Below are 22,411 nucleotides of genomic sequence, written 5' to 3' on the forward strand. Positions count from 1 at the left end.
AGTTATTTACTCGCGCTTCGCGCGGGCATAAATAATCTCATTAAGCTTTTGAACGTCCTTTTCAATATTCAACTATTATAAGGAAAAAGAGAGTAAATTTTAGTAGGTTTTAAGAACATTTCAACATAAATTAAATGATTTGACATTATCACATATCTCAAGAATTGTAAATATATAATGAATGATTAAGAATATCTTGATATCTAATAACTTTTATATTTTACATAATATATGTTTGGTGATACAATTTTCTTGTTAATATTGAGTGATGTTTTTATGAAGCGATGAAACATCACTTTTCTTTTATTTTTTTTGTATATAAAAAATATAGAATCTGATAATTTGATGGTTAGAATATTTCCTTGTGAAATTTTTTTATGTGAAAGTTTTGGAAAATCAATATACAAGTTAAAATAAGTTAAGACCGTTAAAAATTTACACCACAACAACATAAATATTTTTTTTAGAGACAATCTACTTGTCTTAGGCCAATTGTTCACCACTTTTCGTTATTGTTACTTTGTTACTCAAACAAAATTGATAAAAGGAGAAAAACAAATTTGAAATAACAACAAAATAATATTTTTGACCCCTTTTAGAAATTCATTCTTCATTAAACTGTTGTTCTCAATGCCCTTCTAGATGCTTCATTTGTACAACTTTACACATTTTTCAGAAATATGTATATATACTTGTTGTATTATGAAAGTACAAGTAGATCAAAATGTTGGATTCTAGGCTCATGCTAAAACAGATATTCTCAAATATGAAAAAATAAAAAATGAGTCTAACCTAGAAAACTCAAACGCTCAATAATGATTTGGGATAGGAAGGACAACAAATCCATGTTAATAGACAAAACTTTTGTAGCTTAAGTTATTACTTTTATTTAGAGTAGATTTTGATTCATATTCTTCAAATTAAGCTTGCCGAAAATTGTCATAACTCACCCCAAAAATATTTAGAAGGACCAAATAAGAAGGAAAAAAGAAAAAATATTAAAAAGTGTCTCGTCATAGTGAGATCATATACATGTTAAACGGAATAATCAATTGTCACGACTCATACCATCGTGATTAGAACCCACACTAACCCTCATGTAGGAGAACCATTACTGAAGAGAATTAGAGAGCAGAGTTTGCAAGAAAAGATGCTCTATTTGTATAATTTTCCTGATGGTTCATACGCATATGCAGAGGGTCTAAATATAGACCTACTGCACTAATCTAATTAGAATAAAATTCATACTTTTCCTAATTATAAATATATTAAACTACCTAAATCCTAAGTTAAGTTAAACTATAATTCCTACGGGTTTAGGATTGGTGTGTTGCTATCGATGGAGTCCTTCTTCATGATGTTTCTCTCTATCATCCCCCTCAAGCTGGACATTGGTACTGACACAACTCCAAGCTTGCTCCGTAAAAACTGAAATTGATGCTTAGATATGGCCTTTGTAAAAATGTCGGCTACTTGTTCCAAGGATGGGACATATCTGTTAATCATTGCCCCAGTGGAGATCTTCTCACGAACAAAGTGGTAGTCCAGTTCAACATGTTTTGTTCGAGCATGAAGAATCGGATTGCTTGTGAGGTGTAATGCACTAATATTGTCAGAATAAAGCACATGAGGAGAATTAATATATACACCAAGGTGTCGCAACAAATGAAGAGTCCATGTTACTTCAGCTGCAAGAGAGGCTAGGGCACGATACTCTGCTTCGGCACTTGATCGAGCTACTGTATGTTGTTTCTTAGATGACCACGAGATACAATTAGCTCCCAATGAAACACACAGACCTGTAGTGGACCTCCGAGTAATAGAACATCCTGCCCAATCTGCATCAGAGAATCCAACAACATTTAAGGAAGAGTTGGATGTAATGCGCATGCCAAAATTGATGGTTCCAAATAGGTATCGTAATATACGTTTTACTCCTTGCCAATGTATAGTCGTTGGAGTCTGCATAAATTGACACACTTGGTTGACATCATGTGTTAGATCATGACGTGTCAAAGTGAGATATTGGAGTGCTCTAACAGTGCTCCTATAGTCGAAGGGATCTATCGGTGAACCTGTGCAGGTATGAAAATCATTTTTCTGTGATGTAGGAGTGTGAATGGCGCATGCACACATCATCATTGTCTTATTATGAATGTCCTTTGCATATTTGGCTTGACTTAGATAAAGACCATCTTTGTAAGGTCGTACTTCGATCCCTAGGAAGAAATGGAGAGTGCCCAAATCCTTTAGAGCAAACTGGTTACTTAGTTGAGATATAATAGAATGAATAAAGCTTGGGTTGTTTCCGGTAACAATTATGTCATCGACATAAAACAGGAGCACTATTATATCAGAGGATTTGCGCAGAACAAAGAGTGAAGAATTGGCATGTCTCCCTTGGAACCCTAGGTGAAAAAAAGCTTCACTAAAACATCGAAACCAAGCCTTTGGGGCTTGTTTCAATCCATATATTGCAAGTTGGAGTAGGCAAACATAGTTTGGAGTAGTGTTGTTTTTTAATCCGGGAGTTTGTTCCATATATACTACTTCTTTAAGTCGTCCATGGAGGAAAGCATTTTTCACATCTAGTTGTTGAAGTGGCCATTTTCGAACTGTTGCCAAGGTAAGAACCATGAGGATAGTAGTAGCTTTAACAACGGTACTAAATGTGTCTTCAAAGTCGAGTCCTTCAATTTGATTATACCCTTTGGCGACAAGATGAGCTTTATGCTTATCGATTGTTCCATCAGCTCTTAGCTTAGTCTTGAACACCCATTTCGAACCAACAACATTCATGTTAGGCCCACGAGGTACAAGTCACCATGTTTTATTCACATGTAGAGCTTGCATCTCTTCTTCTATAGCTTTTACCCAGTGAAGTTGAAGAAGAGCTTCCTTGAGATTTTTAGGTTCATGAATGTTCAATGACGAGGTAGTGGCCGTAAGAGTTTGGAATGTCGGAGGCTGCTACATGTTTTTAGATTTTGTTCTGGTAATCATATGATAGGTATTATCAGGTGAGCTTGAGGATGTAGTGGGAAGGCACTGGTATTTGCTGGAGTCGACACACAAATCAATTCCCGGAGGGTCTTCCCAGGCAGCACTGGGTGTGTGTTCATATGAAGGCGATTGAAGCTTAGCATGTTCGGTATCATTGAATGGACCTGCTGCAATTTTTTTTGCAGTAATTGTGCGTAACGAGCTAGGTGAAGCATCACAATTATCATTTATAGTTGTTGCAACTTCTTTAGCATCGATAGTGGATAAGGGATCTTGATGTGTTGCATGTGTTGAAACAGCACTATGATCATATGCAGTTGCTGCAAGATCGTGAGTATCAGTTATGGGTAAGGAATCATGGTGATCACTATCTGCTGCTTGTATTGGTGGAGCAATAGCTTCTGAAGTATCGTCCTCTCCTACAATAGTCTTAGCGTCAATAAATTCCTTATAAGTAGACATTGAATAAATTGGTTCCTTTATAACCTGTGTGACTTTAGGAACCAAAGGTAAGCAATGTTCATCAAATATCACGTGTCTTGATATAAATACCATTTTTGTTCGCGGATGATAACACCGATATCTTTTATGTAAAGAACTATATCCTATGAAAATGTAGGGAAAGGTCTTCGACTGAAACTTATTGTTGTTATAACCCTTAAGATGTGGGAAGCATCGACAACCAAAAATTTTTAGGCTATTGTAATCGGGTTTCCTCTGATGGAGCTTCTGAAGTGGAGAGACCATATTCAAGAGAGGTGTGGGAAGTCTGTTGATAAGATATATTGATGTCATGAATGCTTCAACCCAAAAATATAGGGGAACACAAGCATTGAATAATAGTGTTAAACCAGTTTCAACTAGATGTATGTGCTTGCGTTCAGCAACCCCATTCTGCTCAGGTGTATGCAGACAGGAAACTTGTCATTGAATACCACATGTGGTGAGATGATCAATAAACACTTGGCTACTAAATTCACCGCCTCCATCACTCTAGAAAATTTTGATTTTCCTATCAAATTGATTTTTGATCAATCTCTGAAAGTTAATAAAGGTGTTAAAGAAATTGGATTTTCTTTTCAACGGATAAAACCAAGTGTATTTTGTGTGATCGTCCACAAAAATTACATAGTATTTTGAACCCTGAGGAGAGTTAACAGGCGAAGGGCCCCATAAATCACAATGAATTTTGACAAGAGGCTCAATCTCGCCTTTATTAGAATTCGTAAAAGGTTGCTTACAACTTTTTCCCATTTGACAAAAAGTACAAACAGAAAATATTTTATTCCAACTACTAAATCTAAGACTAAGAAGTCTATGAGAATGTAAAAAACATAATGTCTTAAAGGTTGGATGCCCTAGTCGTTGATGCCAGACTTCATCTGATGCTTTACTTGAGCGTATAGTAGCTAAAGCTTGATGCACCTTCCCATATGCACACTTTGCGTCTAAGGCATACAGATCTCCTTTCCTACTCCCTTTTGCCAATAGATTCCGGGTTTTCTTGTCCTTAACAACAAACTCAGAGTCAGTAAATTCCAAAAGACATTCATTATCACTTGCTAGCTTGCTTACGGACAACAATTTTTTCTTTAATTTAGGTACGACTAAAACATCTTTCAGTCGTAGATTTGTACCTATCTCCTTATCACCAACATGAGTAATTTGGAGTCGTTTTCCATCACCTACCATGACTGAATCTGAACCTTTGAACAGAGTAGGATTATCGAGATTACCTGTTGTTTGAACCATATGATGAGTTGCTCCAGAGTCCATGTAAAGATTGTTGTCTGATTGCTCATTGATTGTTAATGCAGAGAGACCTTGTGGAGTATCCTATTGAGATTGATAGGAGTAATCCCATCTATAAAAACAAGAGATAACGGTGTGATTGTTTCTTCCACAAATTTGACATGGACCTGCCTATTATTTTGAAAATTAGATTGTCCACCAGTAGTATAAGTGTTGGAATTAGGTCCAAACCGTCATCTTCCTCGTACTTGTCCTCTTCCTCGGAAAGAATTTCCTCTACTTCTACCTCTACAAAACGAGCGAGGCGTCTTTTAAACTTGAAAGACCATGGCTTGATCAACATGATCTTTTTCACTATCTTCTTCTCTCATGTCATAACCTCTCAATCCATTAACAAACTGAGTGAAGGTTGGATATGGATGCTTGCCTAACATAACTGTTCTGAAAGTTTTGTATTTGTGTCCTAAGCCTTTAGCAAAGTTTATAACCTTGCTATCTTCATCTAAAGGTTTGTGTATAGCAGTGAGACTATCACAAATTCCCTTGAAATCTTTTATGTATTCGTCTACCGATTTTGATCCCATCTTGATACTCTGAATTTGTTGCTTCAATTGAAATTCCTTATCTTTGCTAGCTTGTAGGTAATTATCCTCAAGATTCTCCCAAATCTGTTTAGCCGAAATGCAACCAATGATGAGAAACATTGACTCTTCAGTCATGGTTCCTGTTAGCCAACTTCTCACCAAGACATCTTTTTCTTCCCATTCTAAGAACTTGGGGTTTATGACTTCTTCATCCTTTTCATTTACTACAACCATAGATGGTGGTTCTTTTACAATAATATCACCAATCTTCAAGGTCTGCATTAACTGAATTAGTTGAGTTTTCCAAACAAGATAGTTTGAGGATTTCAATTTTACAGGACATATAGTTATGAATTGATGGAGAGACGCAAGTGAAAGAGATAGAGAGGAGGAAGATGAACTGGCCATTATAAAACGTGGAACACGATTTAGGATACAAAATAACTTAGTTTAAACCCAAAGCCCTAATACCATGAAGAGAATTAGAGAGCAAAGTTTCAAGAAAAGATGCTCTATTTGTATAATTTTCCTGATGAATCAGACGCATATGCAGAGGGTCTAAATATAGACCTACTGCACTAATCTAATTGGAATAGGATTCATACTTTTCCTAATTCTAAATATATCAAACTACCTAAATCATAGCAATTTGCGACGGAAATACATATCTTTTATCGGATTATTGTTGTATCTTCTTTTTTTGTGTGTTGATTATGGTCCTGCCTTGTTGTAATATCGAGGGGTTTATGAGTAAAAGTTATTAGGCCACGTGAATTCAGTGAAAAAGGTATGTTAAGGTTATTCCCTTCTTACGGCATGTTTCTTTAAAGCTTAGGAGCAATGTAATTGGGTTGTTATCGTTGTTATACTTGTCGGCATTATTGTTGATTGTTGGCTGCTTGAGTGGATATAATCCTCCCTTGTCGGGATTCTTATTTAGTTAGTAGCGTCCCTATGTTGGACACGACTTAGAGGCTAGTCGCATAGATTGCTTATAGCTAAATTGCACGCTTTTAGCCTATTGGATTGTTATTGTTGCCCTTGGGGCTATTGTGGTTAGCTGCAGGAATGTGATCTATGCCTAGAAGGTCTATGTTCTGCCTATGGGCCTATATCGATGCCTAGAAGGGCTATGAGTTGCCTACGGGGCTATATTGATGCCTAGAAGGGCTATGAGGAGCCTACGGGGATATATTGATGCCTAAGAAGGCTATGTGTTGCCTATAGGGCCATGTTGTTGCCTAAGAGGGCTATGAGTTGTCTATAAGCTATATTGAGGCCTAAGAGAGTTATGTGCTGCCTACTAGGCTATATTATTGCCTAAGAGGGCTATGTGACTGCCTACAGGGCTAGGGGACTACCGATAGGGGTATATAGACTGATTGGCACCTTCTGGGCTTATGGGGCCCTAGTAGGTGGTCTTGTGTGATGTTTGTACCTGCCGAGCGTATGGGGGCTTGGTTAGGTTGTTGTTTTATTATTTTTGATATGTTTAGATTTAGGAGCAAGTCAGTACACTTATCTTATCCTTGATTTATTTATTGGATTACTCCCAATATATTATGATACCTGCTCATAGTCTATTGTCTTTCATACTCGGTATATTATTTCGTACTGATACCCCATTGCCTGGGGGTACTGCATTCATACACGCAGGTCCCAACAAACGACTCAGTAGACCTCCTCAGCAGCAGGATTGACTTTTATATTTTGGGAGGTTTGTTAGCTTTTGTTATATATATTTTTATGGGTATATTGGGGCCCTGTCCCACCAATCTTTACTACTCTTAGAGGTTTGAAGACTAGTGTGTGGGGTTTATAGATACGTTATGGCCATGCTGGCCTAGTTTGTTTGTTTGTTGAAGCTTGTTAGTTGTTTGATGTATTGTCTTGATATATACCTACTTTCAGTTTCGATATAGAGATCATGGTGGCCTCGACAGCCCAATCAGGACTTTTGTGCTAGTTGGCTATTTCTGTATATGAACTCTTGGGAGTAGCTGTTTCTTTTTTAGATCTGTTGACAGGGGCCTTGCCGGCTTAGGGCTTAATTTTAAGCTGAGATATACTTGTTTGTTTTCTTGATTACGTGTGGCTGCCATGCGCTAGTAGCAAAGGGTTTAGCAGGGTCGGCTCGAGCCTCATTTTTGGCATTAGGAGCCAGTTGCGCCCCTTGAATTTGGGGCGTGACATATGCAGAGATTAGATTTAGTAAAAATAAAAAAAATATGGACATGAAAAGTCATTAAGGGTGTGTTTGGTATGAAGGAAAATATTTTCCAATAATCTCATTTTTGGTTGGGTAAAATATTTTGGGAAATGTTTTCCAAATAAACTCATTTTCCCCAAATTTAAGGAGAATGACCTTCCTTCAAAAATTAAGGAAATTTTTTTCTAAAACTCTCCTCCAACTTCATATTAAAAAAATTTTGTTGAAAAAATAAATTTTTATTTTTTCACCCCACACCAGCCTACCCGCGACCTCCCTCCCCCCATCAGCCCCCCCTCCAAAAATAATTTAAGTTTGTTTTTAAAAAAATATTTTCAATTTCAATTTCAATAATTATTTTCTACTCTTTAGTAAAAATAAAATATATTTTCTCAAAAATATTTTTCATTCATAAATTAAACACTAAAAATATTTTTTACTCACCAACCAAATATGAGAAAATAAGTCAAAAATCTACTTGTTTTCTAGGAAAACATTTTCCTTCATATCAAACACACCCTAACTCTCAGAGGATTTTTTCTAGAATAGAAAATTTCATCCTTGTATTTGAAGGAGTGACGTTGTCGCTGAAGAAATTAGAGATCTCAGGAAGGGACGATATTTTATTTTGGACTCTAAGATGACATTTGGGCTGAAGTTAATGTATAATAGTTTTGAAAGGACACAACATAACTTCAAGCAACGGAGAAATTACCAACCTTATAATCCATAGTAGTAGCTTTCAACATCAAATTTTATTTTTTCTTCATGATACACATTCTTCTAACAAAAACAACATTAACTACGTAAAGTTCTAAAACAGACTAACCCTTCTTTTTCAAAGTTTGTTGAAGTTTAATACTCCCTCCGTCCCATTTTATATGATGTACTTTGATTTGGCACAAACTTTAAGAAAAATGGAAAGACTTTTAAAACTTGTGGTCCAAAATGAATGATAGAAATTTGTGTGGTTGTAAATCATTTCATTAAGGGTAAAAAAGACATTTTATAGGCAAATTGTTACTTAAAATAGAAATGTGTCATTCTTTTTGGAACTGACTAAAAAGGAAAGTAAGTCATATAAATTGGGACAGAGGGAGTATGTTTTACTACAATAGGATAATACTTTAAAGAACTTTTGACCATACAACTCCCTTCTTCTTCTCCCATGATTTAATTTTTTCTTCTTGAATAAATTCATCCCTCTTCTCACCATCAACAGTTTCGTTGTCCTATATTTTTTTCTACAAAATCAGAACAACATCATAAGATCCTTTTCCTGTTTATATGCCATATTTCTTCAATTTCTCCAAAGCCTACATGCAATTTTCAGTTATTACTATTAAAATTAATTGTGATTACATTAAAAAACTCTCGATTGTACAATCACAAATTCAAAATACAAAGATAAATGAAACATCAATCAATTTGAGTGTGAAACTTAATGTGGTTGTACATTAGTTACTAACCTCCTTAAACTTAGACCTTTTTAATTGTATTAGATCTAGCTAGTTGAAACATAAAGATAAACAATTATAGTAAACATATTTTATGTAAGGCTGGGCGCCAGACCGGGTCGTACCGGTACCGTTTCGGTCCATTCTGGTCTGTTTCGGTCCGGTCATCTTCGGGATGAGATGGGATACCGTGAACCGATACTCGGAACGGAACGGTATCACGATTTGATACTGGTATTCCGGTACCGGTTCATTTCGGTTCCGTTCCGATTCTGATATTTTTTTAAATTTATTAAATATATAATATATAGAGCCCCTATATAATAAGGCAATGTGTATTTGTGCCTGCCGCCGCCTGCCATTGGCAGGGGCTGTCTTGAAAAGGCAAATGACTTAGTGAAAAGTCTGCCACTTTGGCAGCCTTCCCGACGCCCAATGCCCCAAGTCCCAATAGTTTTTTTTTTTTCAAACATTAATATTTTCAAACGTTAATATTTCAACCGTTGATATTTCCAAATGGTAAGGTGAAAGAAAAAAAAATCCAAACGGTAAAAAAGAAAATTCCTCAAATTTCTTACTCCCCTTTTATTTCTAAAATATAAATCCTATAAATACTCCCTCTCTTTATATTTTTAACTACAGATTTACAAGAACAAATATTAATTTTTTCTCAATTTTCAATCTTTCTCAAAGTTTCAAGTTTCAAGTTCTAAATTTCAATCATATTATTTTGTAATTGTGAAGATTTGAATAATCATTTGGTGAATTTTTGGAGGAGGAATCTTCTTCAAACTTCAAGTTTCGACATCAATTTTTAATTTTCGGTTATAATCGTTTGTTCTTTACACAAAATGTTTGGTAACTTCGTTCCACTCTCTAATCTTATATATATTTTTTATATTTGTTATTTGTAAGTTGTTCTTATTATATATTATTTGTTCTTGTTAAATTTCGTATTTTATAATTTATAATTTTAAATGATGGAGTCTTCTAAAAAAATTGGAGGTAAAAAAGGTATTGTACAAACAGTAAAAATATGGTTACAAAAATAATAAAGGTTCTAGTTCTTCTAAATCTAAATTTCCTCTTGTTAGAATGAATACGGATGAATTTATGCATGTGAATGAACCTAGTTTTTCCTGTCCCGGTCCTATAGAAATTAATTCGGATACTCCTATAATTTCCGAAGAGGTTTATGAAAGACATTATGGTAATTATCAAGAAAATGAAGAAGTAGAAATTGATGAAGAAGTAGATTTAGATGATACACCGACTAGTCCCGACCTCAATAGTACTAAAGTTCCACCTCAGGAGGACAATCCTCCGTTTAGAACTAGTCGTCCCCCTATTGTTCCAACTAGAGGTAAGACCAAGGTATAACGTACTTTAAAATCAAATGTGTGGAAATTTTGTTATTTGAATGAAGAAAAAACTTTTAGTATATGTAATATTTGTAAACAACATTTTAAATATAAATTTGGTGGGAGTGGAGGTTCAACGGGGGAATTAAAAAAATATTTGATTAAAAATCATAGTAAAGAGTGGTTTGCATATATATCTTCTCTTGATGTTTGTGAAGATTCTAGCGTTGTAGCATCGGCTAGAGGGTCAAATATGGTTTAAGGTGAATTAAATACTTCGAACCCAAGTGGTGCTCTTACACATCAAACTTATAATAAGGATCTTGATCGTGAAAATTTTGCTAAAATGGTTGTTGTTTGTGGTTTACCTTTTAGTTTTGGAGAACATCCGGGTTTTATTGCATATATTCGTGATACATATAATCCTAGTTTTAAAGGTTTATCAAGAAGAATGGTAAAAAGATATTTTTGAATTTCAAGAAAAACATTGTCAATATTTGCGTGCCTATTTTGAAATAATGGATTGTAGAGTTGCTATTACCACTGATATGGGTCGTAGTCCTAATGGTTTTTATTATTTAAATGTTACTGCGCATTGGATTGATTATAATTGGAATTTACAAAAAAGAATTATCGGTTATAAAATTTGTCAATAGAAAAAACTGGAATGTATATTGCTACTACTGTGTTGGAAATTTTAGATTTTTTTGGTCTTTGTGATAAAGTCATTAGTATTACTTTAAATAATGCTTCTGCTAATTTAAATGATACTAATATGCTAGAACCTAGAATTTGTCCTATTAGTAAATATGTTTTTCATGTTAGATGTGTTGCGCATGTATTAAATTTGGTTGTTAGTGACGGTGTGAAATTATTTGAAAATAGTTGTGATAAAGTTGATAATGCTTATATTTTTCATATGCATAGTAGTAGTAGAATTAATCAATTTTAAAGAGTTTTTGTAATGCATGTAAACTTCCGTTTAGAAAAGTTCCGAAACATGTAAAAACTAGATGGAATTCCTTTTATGATATGCTTGAAGTTGCTTATACATATAGAGAACCTATTACTATGCAATTTAATAGTCATAATGCTTATCCTGAATTAAAACTTAATGATAGTGATTGGGATGAAATAAATGAACTTAGAATATTTTTGGAATCATTTTATGATGCTACTAAAAAAATTTCTGGAATATATTATCCTACTATTTCCGAAATTTTAATATATATATGTGAGATTTCATCTCTCTTTTCTGAATATAAAACAAATGAATTTTTTACTAGTGCTATTGAAGTTATGATTACAAAATTTAAGAAATATTTTTTTCCTATCCCTCAAATTTATTTAACTGCAATTCTTTTCAACCCTGAATATAAAGAATATGGTGCAAAAGCTTTAGTTGAATGCATTTAACAAAATTTAGATATTAAACCAGATCCAATGTCTCGATTCATAGATTCAGCCATTAGAGAAAGGCTTTACGGGACTATACAACTATTAGTATTACATTCGAGGCTTAGTTGAAACAGAACCCTTCCTAGAAGGTGGCTGCGTAAATTATGCACTCTACTAATAGTTGTAAATTGTAATTTGTAATACAAATTTAAATAAATTGGATTGATATTTTTTAAATTTGTCATTTGTGTCATTGTTTTATCCTTATATTTATTTATTTTTTTAAAATTACAAATTTAAGTTATTTAAATTACAAGTTATAAATATAACTTAGAAGTTATAACATATTAATAAGTAATAACTTATAAACTTCAGAAGATTCAAATCTTGAAATTTGAAAACTAAGACTAAAAAACTTTTAAAAAAAACTTTATTAAACTTAACTTGTAAACTTAATAGGTAAAATTAAAAAAAATATCTTTAAAATAAACTTAAGTAAAATTACACTATAAATTTCAAAACTATTAATTTAAAGTTTAAACTTAGAAAATAAAAAAACATTCATATTTTCGTAATTCAAAAAATCAAAATAACTAAAAAATTTTTATCAATTTTTGAAATAGCTAGATGTGTCGTCCCGTTTATCCCATTCCAGTCCGTTCCAGTTCCATCCCGATATATAGTGGGATGGGACGGAACCGAGTATCCGTCCCGGTAATTCCGATCCAGTTCATCCCGGTACCGATCATCAAACCAGTCAAACCGTCTCGGTTCATAGATTCATAGATTCAGCCATTAGAGAAAGGCTTTACGGGACTATACAACTATTAATATTACATTCGAGGCTTAGTTGAAATAGAACCCTTCCTAGAAGGTGGCTGCGTAAATTATGCACTCTACTAATAGTTGTAAATTGTAATTTGTAATACAAATTTAAATAAATTGGATTGATATTTTTTAAATTTGTCATTTGTGTCATTGTTTTATCCTTATTTTTATTTTTTATTTTTAAATTACAAACTTAAGTTATTTAAATTACAAGTTATAAATATAACTTATAAGTTATAACATATTAATAAGTAATAACTTATAAACTTCAAAAGATTCAAATCTTGAAATTTAGAAAACTAAGACTTAAAAAACTTTTTTTAAAAACTTTAATTAAACTTAACTTGTAAACTTAATAGGTAAAATTAAAAAAAATATCTTTAAAATAAACTTAAGTAAAATTACACTATAAATTTCAAAACTATTAATTTAAAGTTTAAACTTAGAAAATAAAAAAAACATTCATATTTTCGTAATTCAAAAAATCAAAATAACTAAAAAGTTTTTATCAATTTTTGAAATAGCTAGATGTGTCGTCCCGTTTATCCCATTCCAGTCCGTTCCGATTCCATCCCGATATATAGTGGGATGGGATGGAACCGAGTATCCGTCCCGGTAATTCCGGTCCGGTTCATCCTGGTACCGGTCAACAAACCAGTCAAACCGTCCCGTTTCGATTCGGTACCGGTTCGTTCCGGTTTGGTGATTCTGTTCTAGTCCGTTGCGCAGCCTTAATTTTATGTCATAGCCTATCTTCATGTATAACGACTATCTATTTAATAAAAGCTTATTACTTGAGCAATATAAAAGTAAAACATATTCATATCAGTACATCACTAGCATACCCCAAATTTGATAATTTATATGATGTTAAATTGTAAAATAATATAGCAGATTCACACCAAATATGTGCGCCTACAAAAATGGATTAATCTAAGAAATTATTAAAAAAACACAATTTTTAATACATATGTAATTTTGAAGGTTTAAAAAACTTACCAGATAGAAAGAGGCGAAAGAAGCAATCCACAGAAAGATTTGGCGCCGCTCACTAAATACTGTGGTTAATGAGATTTGTAAATCGGTTGTTCCTGTTTGGAGAAGAATCAACAGAATAGCTAATAGCATAAAAACAGATCCAAGTAAAATATAAAGGAACAACTGATATGCTGCCTTGATCTTTCTTTGTCTCGAACCCCATACTCCTATAATAATAGTAGAGTTAGGGTGGCCCCAAAGTGGAATTGACCGGTGGTGCTTGGTCAAAGCTCCAGTAGGTAGCCACTCCCTTTTCAGAGAACCATACGTGAGACTTCCACCTCATACGGCTCCGTCCCAAGCTTCTGTCATCGTCCTTGACATTAAACCACTATCTATGCATGTATTTTCAGCCTAGACTGACGAATCTTTTGCTTCTCGGGTGGTGTCGAACAATGGTGCTTGCGTTGAGGGAGATGTCCCCCCGTATGGTTCGGCCTTCTTCCCGCCCGAAAGAACCGCTCACTAGCTAGCCGTACTAGTGGGGGCCCTATCTGGAGACATACTGAAAACCATGTCTTTCAAACCGAACACAATGCCCGTCTTTCAAATAAAAAAAGGGCTCGTTGGGAAGAAAGATTATGTGCGGCATGTAGAGCACGTGTAAGGCACAATCGGGTTGCTCACGCAGCGGATCACTCTCTCAGAGAGAGAGGTGTGAAAGTAATAGCCATATGTTATGGTCGCCCCCCGACTTACGGCCTTTACGCTACTACTATTGTGATGTGAGCGGTTCAAATTAGTTGAATCTTTCCCAATCATCCTGGCAGGAACCTGTATGCAGCACTTGTATGGAGCATAAAGTCTTGGAAATCTTTTCTTATTTGAATCTTAAGGACATGACCCTACCCTATTCTCGAACCCTTTGACGAGCTCTACCCTGCCCGCATTTCCTTGTGTTTTGAAGAGGAAAAAAAATCTCTCTACCTGCTGCCAACAGTCTTTCTTCGAAGTTATCTGAACGGGTCGATCCTCTCATCCCATTTGTTTTAGCAACTTATCCTAAGGTCTCCTCGCCAAATGCATGCCAAGAAAGTTTCACATACCACTATAATCAATATTTTCTAATAAGGCATAACATGTTCTTATTACCTTTGCTGGCTATAAAAAGATGAGTTCCCTCACATTTTTAAACAACAAATTTCATAAATCTTCTATTCTTCTTTTTCTTAAAACATCCAATTTAGTACATATTCTATATTTATTTATATTATAATATAAAATATATTAAAAGAAGACACCTTTTAGCATTGAATGATTGTGACTTCTCCAAAGGGTTGTGATTTTTTCAAAGAGTTGAGACTTTTGGTTGTTACTTTTCTGAAAGGTTGTTACTTTTCCAAAGAGTTGTGACTTTTCCGAAAGAGTTGTGACTTTTTCGAAGGGTTGTGACTTTTCTGATAAGGCACAATAAGAACTTATTCATACTACCATTTATTGGCTATAAATAGAGGGGCTCACTCACATTTTTAAACAACAAATTTTCTAAGTTTTCTATTCTTCTTCTTCTTCTTCTTCTTCTTAACACCCAATTTAGTACATATTCTATATTTTCATACTATATTTTTTTAAGCAACTTTATGGACCATTTGTTTGATTAATTGATTATATCAAAGTTGTTGGATAAGTAATAATACCAAAAGTATTAGCCCAAATCCTACAAAATATTCCATACTATATTTATTTATATTATAAAATATATTAAAAGCAGACACCTTTTTACATTGAAGGATTGTGACGTTTTCGAAGGGTAGTGACTTTTCCATTTCCGCCAAACTTTACAACATTTTTGAGATATAATTAATACAACAACATTTTAACTCCCAATAAAATATATTAATAAATACAAGTACCTTATCAAGTTGCAGCGAAATTTATTCTCTCTTTGTTGTCTCTTCCAATTCTGATTTCATCAAGAAATTTTACAGATCATTGAATAAAACACAAACTTAAGTTGTCAGACAAAGTGATGACAGAAGAGGAAACCCAAAAGAAAGTATGTACGAACCAAAAAATTGTCATGATTGTGATCAGTTGAAATATAGTTTTTCTTTTGACATGTTGAATGGAGGAAAAAATTACAAGTAAATTATAGTTTTGTTTCTTTTTTTTTTGGTGAAGATCCAAAGTAGAAGGAATTGACAAAGTTTCAAAGAAATTAGAGATTAAATTTGTCACGAAAAAAATGATACAACAACTGGTATGATTTGCCAAGTCTTTATAGGTAGTTCCTGAAGAGACGCAAACGAAGGGACACAACAGTTTGAAGGGACACATGAGTTGAAAAAATGGGTTTAAAGGTAAATATAAAATAGGGGTAAAAAGCCTAAAAGTAGAAAGAAAAACATAGAAATAAATTTCTGAATTCTAATGATGCCACGTAAGCGGCCTAGGATTCTCTTTATATATATATATATATAAGATAAGATATAAGATTGATGTTTAGTATTAGGTCTTGAAAGATGATTTTTGGGAATAAGAAATTAATGCTAAGGGTAAAACATGAAAACAAAATAGTTGTGCTTTTTTTATATATGTGAATAGTGACAAATAAAACCAAAACAATATTTTTGAAATAGTGGACAAAAGTGAACAAAATGAGTATTTGACCAAAAATATTAATTCTGGCTATTTGATCCAACTTTAGAAGATTGGCTAGACACTGCTAAGTAGAAGGGCAAATAACACAAATCTCACTAGTTTAAGAGTTAATAATTACTCTTTCGTGAGTTTTTGATATTATAATTTGAACAATATTTCGGTCTCCAAACACATGTATCTAGCACGTCCAGAATCTGAGATATACACTAACATATACATCTAATTATGTGTATCTAATTATGAAATATAATTTAAGTGCATCAATTAAAGAGCAAATCACGACTGTAGAGTATCTACCGTATCACTGATCAATTTTTTTTCAAAATTCATTACACTTTTTTAGCATCAATTTTTTTCATTGCCTCTTCCCTTATTTTATTCTTTAAGAAATTCAAAATTTTGAAATTTCATCCCATTTTTTTGGAGTTCGAAAAATATTTTTCCATGGATATATATAATCTTAACTTCAATATATGTACACTTTATCAGATACATGAACTCTTAATTAGATAAATGTACACCTAATCAAATGCATATTTTTATCACCGTCTCTCCTCCTCTCCACTTGGTCTCTCCCTTCTCTAGCGAGCGATCAATGTGACCTCGCTGCTTGTCTCCTTACTTTCATGTAATCGCAGTCTTCGGTGAAAACTTCATCAAACAAGCGGAAAATTCTCCATTCTTTCCTACTTTTCTCCTCACCACCAAAATTCCCGAAAGCCACCAAAAATCCAACGACACTCCATCTCCAGTAGGTATTAGGGTAACATCAACGAAAAGTGATATCATCATGGTCAAGCCTAAGCGGATTGAAAAGTAATTTTGGGTGATAAACGTGGGAGGGGAAGGATTAGGATAGATAGTGAGAGTAAATTATATAGATAATTAAATAGGTATCTCTATTTTACACTATTTTGAAGAAGTGATGTATCTTAATGTATTTGACTCCAAATATAGTACATAATTAATAAATAGTAAAATAATAAATATAAATAATTATTTAAAAGTAGAAACTGAATTAATAGATATAATTGCAGTTTTCCCCCAAATTGAACCCTAATGTGCCAAATTTCCTGTAGACATGGATTTTATGATGGGTAGGAATATGAATTTGAATGGGGAGTGAATGTAAATATGAAATAGTGGTTGGAAAATCAAAATAAAGGAAGAAAAAAAATGGAATTGTGGTTATTGGCATTAAATTTCTTTCAAGGATGTGGTCAATTCTCTGACCTAGAGAGTTGAAACATTCTTCTTCTTCTTCTTCCTCTTCTATGTCAGTCATCTTTAATTTTCCTGTAAGAATTTGATCTATTTTGTGTTTGTATGTGAATCTTTTTCTGTAAAGATTTAAGATTTGATGTTCCCTTGTAGCAATATGTTGGGTCCTGGATTGATTAGCATAGCGGGTCATGCTACCCCCATTAAAGAATTACTGTGTCTGCTTTCTCTCTTTGCTGGTATCATCATCTGTAAAATTGTGAGTCTTCTTCTTCTTCTTCTTCACATTCCACACCCTTCACATATGCTTTAGCCTTAGTTTTCTATTGCCTTTACAAGAAAAGAACATATTATCATCTACCAAACCACCTTGTATTTCTGCCTGTTTCAAACTAGATTCAATTCCATTTTTCTTCTTTGGGAATGAAATCTTTGACATTCTTGCTTGCTATTCTGGTCATAATGTTTTGATGCATTTCCTATAAGTTAACCAAATTGTATTTGTCTGCACTTATTACATGCATTTGCTGGATAATATTTTTTTCCTTAGTAATTAAAAAAAGTAGAGGTTTTAAAATACAATTCTTCCTTACCTCTGATAAAAGTTAAACTTGTATGCCCTTTTCGGCCTTCACCTCTCTCTCTCTCTCTCTCTCTCTCTTTTTGCTTTGCTTGATTAGAATAAAAAACATAGCTTGTGTTATTGCTTGTCATCTTACTTTGGAAGATGTTATATTTTTTGGTTGAAGGTTTATCAATTAACAGGTGCTATAAGCCCTTTCTTCTTCACGGGATATGTTAAACTTGATTGGCAGAAGAAGCTTGAATGGAACAACAGGTAGTAATCTTAACTGTCATGTGAAATTTTTATTTTTTTAATTTCTAGTGATATAGTTTATGTGTCTTGGATGGTGCCAGTGTCTTACTGAGGAATCTTTCGTTTGTTCAGAGGATTTTCCACTTTCCATGCGCTCCTTGTAGCAGCTGCTTCTTTATATGTCTTGCTTGAATCAGACCTTTTCTGTGATGGTGCTCAGGATGAGTTAATGATAAATAGAACATCAGCCTTTTCAGACAGCATACTCGGGGTATTTATGCCAAAACTACTTTCATTGACTTCCTTTTAGATTACAATCATAAATGGTTGCCAATATTTCTCCATTTCGTCAGTTAGCCAGATTTTATCTCATAAATAAAAATTAGTTTAGATGAACAAATGTTTTGTCCGTATTGTGAAGTATGTTAGTCATGAGGAGTTTTATTATTATAACCATTTCGGAGAGCAAAATGCTTAATTCATACTCTTATAAATTTCATGCATCGTTATGCTTTCAATTTCCTAGGGTAGTAACACAATCATGGCTCTACTTACCTGGGGCTACTCTACTCTAACTTTCCCTGCAGGATCTAAACGTAATAATGTTGTTGTGGTCATGCTTTGAGTTTATACTTGAACAACTTATTTCTTCCTTCATCTAATTCAACTCTAGCTTCTTGTGTTGACATTATGTTGGATGTATATATTATCAATTCTCAGCTCTATTCTATCTGTATGGTGATGCAGATCTCCGCTGGCTACTTTCTGGCAGACTTGGCAATGATTTTCTATTACTTCCCAGCCTTGGGCGGAACGCAGTATGTAAGTATGAGAAAACACTGTATTTTCTTGTATAAGTATACTATCAATTTCATAAGTTGGGTTTGTTGGGCTTTTAATCAATGCATAATAGGTACTAATCCTCTCTACTTTATCCCGCCCATGGAGTTCTTGTAAAAGGTTGATGTATGATTTTCTCTTACTCTTCATAGGGTCTGATTGTGTATCTTATTGAATCTTTTGTGGTGTTGATGTTTAAGATTGTACTTTGACTTTGAATTTTTATTTTATCTTTCAGGTCTTACATCACGGACTTTCAATGTTTGCAATTGTTCAATCTCTTTTAAGTGGTCAAGCACAGATGTATATATTTATGGTACTTTTTACTGAGAGTACTACTCCCTGTGTTAATTTAAGATGGTAAGAACAATCGGCATCTGCTATTCCTTGTCTTCCAAATCTAATATTCTACATTACCGACTGTATTAGCATATATGTAGGTACCTAGATGTTGCTGGTCAAAAGAACTCTCAGCTTTATGTCTGTAATGGAGTAGCTTTATTTCTTGGGTGGCTGGTATGGTCATGCACGAGAATATATTTCCTTCTCTCTTTGTTCTTGCAATTATGCGGATATGCTATGCGTCATTATGAAGCTAAGCTAGATTCCTACTTGGGTGGCTATAAATTTTAATTTGGCAAGAATGGTCTATTTAAACTTATGACCTCTTTTCTCATAAATTGATAAATTGCTTTTCTTCTTTGATGAAATCATTTTATGCACAAGGTACTTTTGATTTGTCCTCGATAAGTGTGTAAAGGTGGTCTAATTTCATCAGAAAAGTCTTTGTGCTACCACCAATGCAATGTAGTGTAACAACAATAACTAAACTTGAAACCAAGTTAGTTGTATCAACTATCTTGAACATTTGCTTCTATCATGTTCTGTTCAAAGTTTAACAACCGGTAGTTATACGGTCTGTGTTGCTGAAAATTCTGAAGATATTTGCGTTTCTACTAATGCTACATATGCCTTGAAATCTACTTGATAAAAAATGTGTTTGCGCCTTAGCTGGTTATGTTACAAGGATCTTTTTAAACAATAATTCAGCAACTCAAATATTATATTTGTGACCACTGACCAATATATCAAAGTATCCACATTTTGAGAAACCAAAAGAAATTGCCTGGGTTTTATGCGATATGACAATCTTGCAATAATATTAAACATTTGTTTTGAGGTTAAGCTTGATAGCATCATGAATCTTTTAATCAAGAGTTTTGACTTTCTCTCCAAGTAATTCATGAAAATAGAAGGAAAAGTCAAGTAAGCTGTATGTTTGACACAGTAACATCTTGAACTGTTACTATTTCTTATTCTCATTTGACTTGATCTTTTTATGATCTTTATTGTTATTTTTTTTAGTCTAGAGACTTCTAAAGCTAATAAATTGTTAACTTTTATAACCAAGGTTTTTGATGTGATGCTTTCAGGTTGCAAGGATTCTTTTGTTTCTCTTCTTTTTCTATCACATGTTTAGCCATTTTGATCTGGTGAGTACCTATTTGCACAATGTGTAGAAGCTGAACTGTTTTAAGGTCTAATTCTTCTTCAACTTAAATACTTGTGAGATTTTGAAGCTCGGCGGAATTCTTCAAGTCTGTTATACTAGATATTGATTTATAAACTCTAGGTCCTAATTGATTACGTAGCTAGGTCAAAGTTTTGGTTCCCTCTGCATCATCCAAGTGTCTAAACAAGGGATACATGTATTTAGACTTTAGAGATTTCTCTAATTGATTAGGCTTTTCTTATAACTGCAAAATTTCTGAGGGTCATGGCCGGTGAATAATGGGACTGCTCCTCTATCTTTCTTCACTTAATGGCAAGATTCAAACCCTGATGTGCATGTACTGTAAACCACACATCACAGATTCGTTGTTACCACTAGACTAATGCCCTGGGGCCTAGCCTATTTAATTGATGAAAGTGAGACATCTTAAACTTTGTAGGAGTTATAATTATCTCATAATTTAAACATAATAAATGCAATTGATTGTCGGGTATGAATTATATGTCCATGAGATTTTCTTGATGTGATGTTATGTTTTATGCTTAGGATAGCTGTATCAACTGGCCCTACCTGACTAGAAGCTGTTTTGGAAATAACATATTTGTTTCCTCCATTTGAACGGAAAATGTATGTGTAAAAAGATAACAGGACACATCTGACACTACTTCAATTGTTCTTCAGATCAAGAAAGTTTATCCGCTGGGATTCTATAGCTTGTTAACTGTACCTCCTGTTTTGGCACTGCTAAATATCGTCTGGTTTTGGAAAATCGCAAAGGGTTTGATTAAGACTTTGAGAAAGGCTAGACACAGCCAGTAGCACACAACAACAACTACTACTCTTTTGAAGCTTGTGCAGGTACTTGTGTGTTTTGCCAGGGTTATGATCAATGAAATCAACCTCTATGTACATCAAGTAAAGCTGCTTTCCAATCCCTACTTCTTCATTGAATTACTGAGCCAACAAAACAAGTGAAAGAAGTGATTGTAAACTAACATTTTTACAGCATCTTTATCGGAAATTACTAATCATAAACGTGACATCTCTTTCAAGAATTGTAGTGTGATGTAATGCCCAAGTGTAGGACTTGTTATTGACTGTGCTGTTGTTTTTGCAAGGCGACAAAGAGCCTATTGGCTTAACAGTTTTTCTCATAATGCACAAGAACTGGTTTTGTCTTAGCAAAAAGAAACTCAATTTGGTGCTCACTAAAATCATATCCACTTGTGAGGCCTTTTACTCTCCCGCCTGATGTTTATATTAAATCAATGAAAATTGGAGTATATTTGTAACAGCCTGTTTGGCTAGGCTTATGAATAAGTTTTTTTTTTCGAAAGTACTTTTGGTGAGAATCAGTTTGCATTTGGCCAATAAATTTAAGAATCACTTTTGAACAACAATGAGTGTTTTGGTCAAGAACTTTTTTAAAAGTGTATTTTTCTTACAAGTTCTTTTGGAAAAGCTTGGTCAAACAACCTATTACACGTACTTTTTATCACTTGTGGTAACTAACGTTTAGTTTTAATCACATTACCTTTGGACAAGAATAAAAAGAGCATTTGTCTATGCTTTATTCTTTTGAATGGAGAAATCTTGTGAGACAAAAACAACTGTCATTTGGTCTCTGGTTTCATCTGAATTGTGTACCAGAAGGAATGTCTTGTATCATAATCGAAGGAAAATTATCGAGCATTTGTCTTAGCAATAATGAAGTTTCAATTCAACACTTTCATAGTTCAATTTCTAATGGAGATTTTTTCAAAGAAAATTTATTGGAGCTAGTGGTTGC

The 22,411-nt window shown here is 33.7% G+C and overlaps 1 protein-coding gene across 3 annotated transcripts; it reads left to right on the forward strand.

The window, feature by feature from the left end:
• Positions 1 to 17,263: 17,263 nt before the first annotated feature.
• LOC102600660 (transmembrane protein 56-B) lies at positions 17,264 to 21,774 on the forward strand. 3 transcript variants are annotated; one of them, XM_006344304.2, is made up of 9 exons: positions 17,264 to 17,529; positions 17,606 to 17,711; positions 18,202 to 18,290; positions 18,402 to 18,540; positions 19,017 to 19,091; positions 19,348 to 19,469; positions 19,550 to 19,625; positions 20,543 to 20,602; positions 21,304 to 21,774. In XM_006344304.2, the coding sequence occupies exons 2-9, from the start codon at positions 17,610 to 17,612 to the stop codon at positions 21,439 to 21,441; spliced, it is 801 nt and encodes a 266-aa protein (XP_006344366.1). In that variant the 5' UTR covers positions 17,264 to 17,529; positions 17,606 to 17,609; the 3' UTR covers positions 21,442 to 21,774. The 3 variants fall into 3 exon arrangements, with proteins under 3 accessions (XP_006344366.1, XP_006344365.1, XP_006344367.1); XM_006344303.2 differs by having other exon boundaries at positions 17,264 to 17,711; XM_006344305.2 differs by lacking the exon at positions 21,304 to 21,774 and adding an exon at positions 21,169 to 21,297 and having other exon boundaries at positions 17,264 to 17,711.
• Positions 21,775 to 22,411: the final 637 nt, after the last annotated feature.

Source organism: Solanum tuberosum, unplaced genomic scaffold, assembly GCF_000226075.1.
Source record: "Solanum tuberosum cultivar DM 1-3 516 R44 unplaced genomic scaffold, SolTub_3.0 scf00053, whole genome shotgun sequence".
Classification (NCBI taxonomy): Eukaryota; Viridiplantae; Streptophyta; class Magnoliopsida; order Solanales; family Solanaceae; genus Solanum; species Solanum tuberosum.

Bases quoted from the DNA above. Each gene is read 5' to 3' on its own strand.
- LOC102600660 (XM_006344303.2), top strand. From the start codon at position 17,592: ATGTTCCCTTGTAGCAATATGTTGGGTCCTGGATTGATTAGCATAGCG. The intron at 19,092-19,347 runs GTAAGTATGAGA...TTTATCTTTCAG, and splicing joins CCTTGGGCGGAACGCAGTAT to GTCTTACATCACGGACTTTC. The intron at 19,626-20,542 runs GTATGGTCATGC...TGATGCTTTCAG, and splicing joins CTTTATTTCTTGGGTGGCTG to GTTGCAAGGATTCTTTTGTT.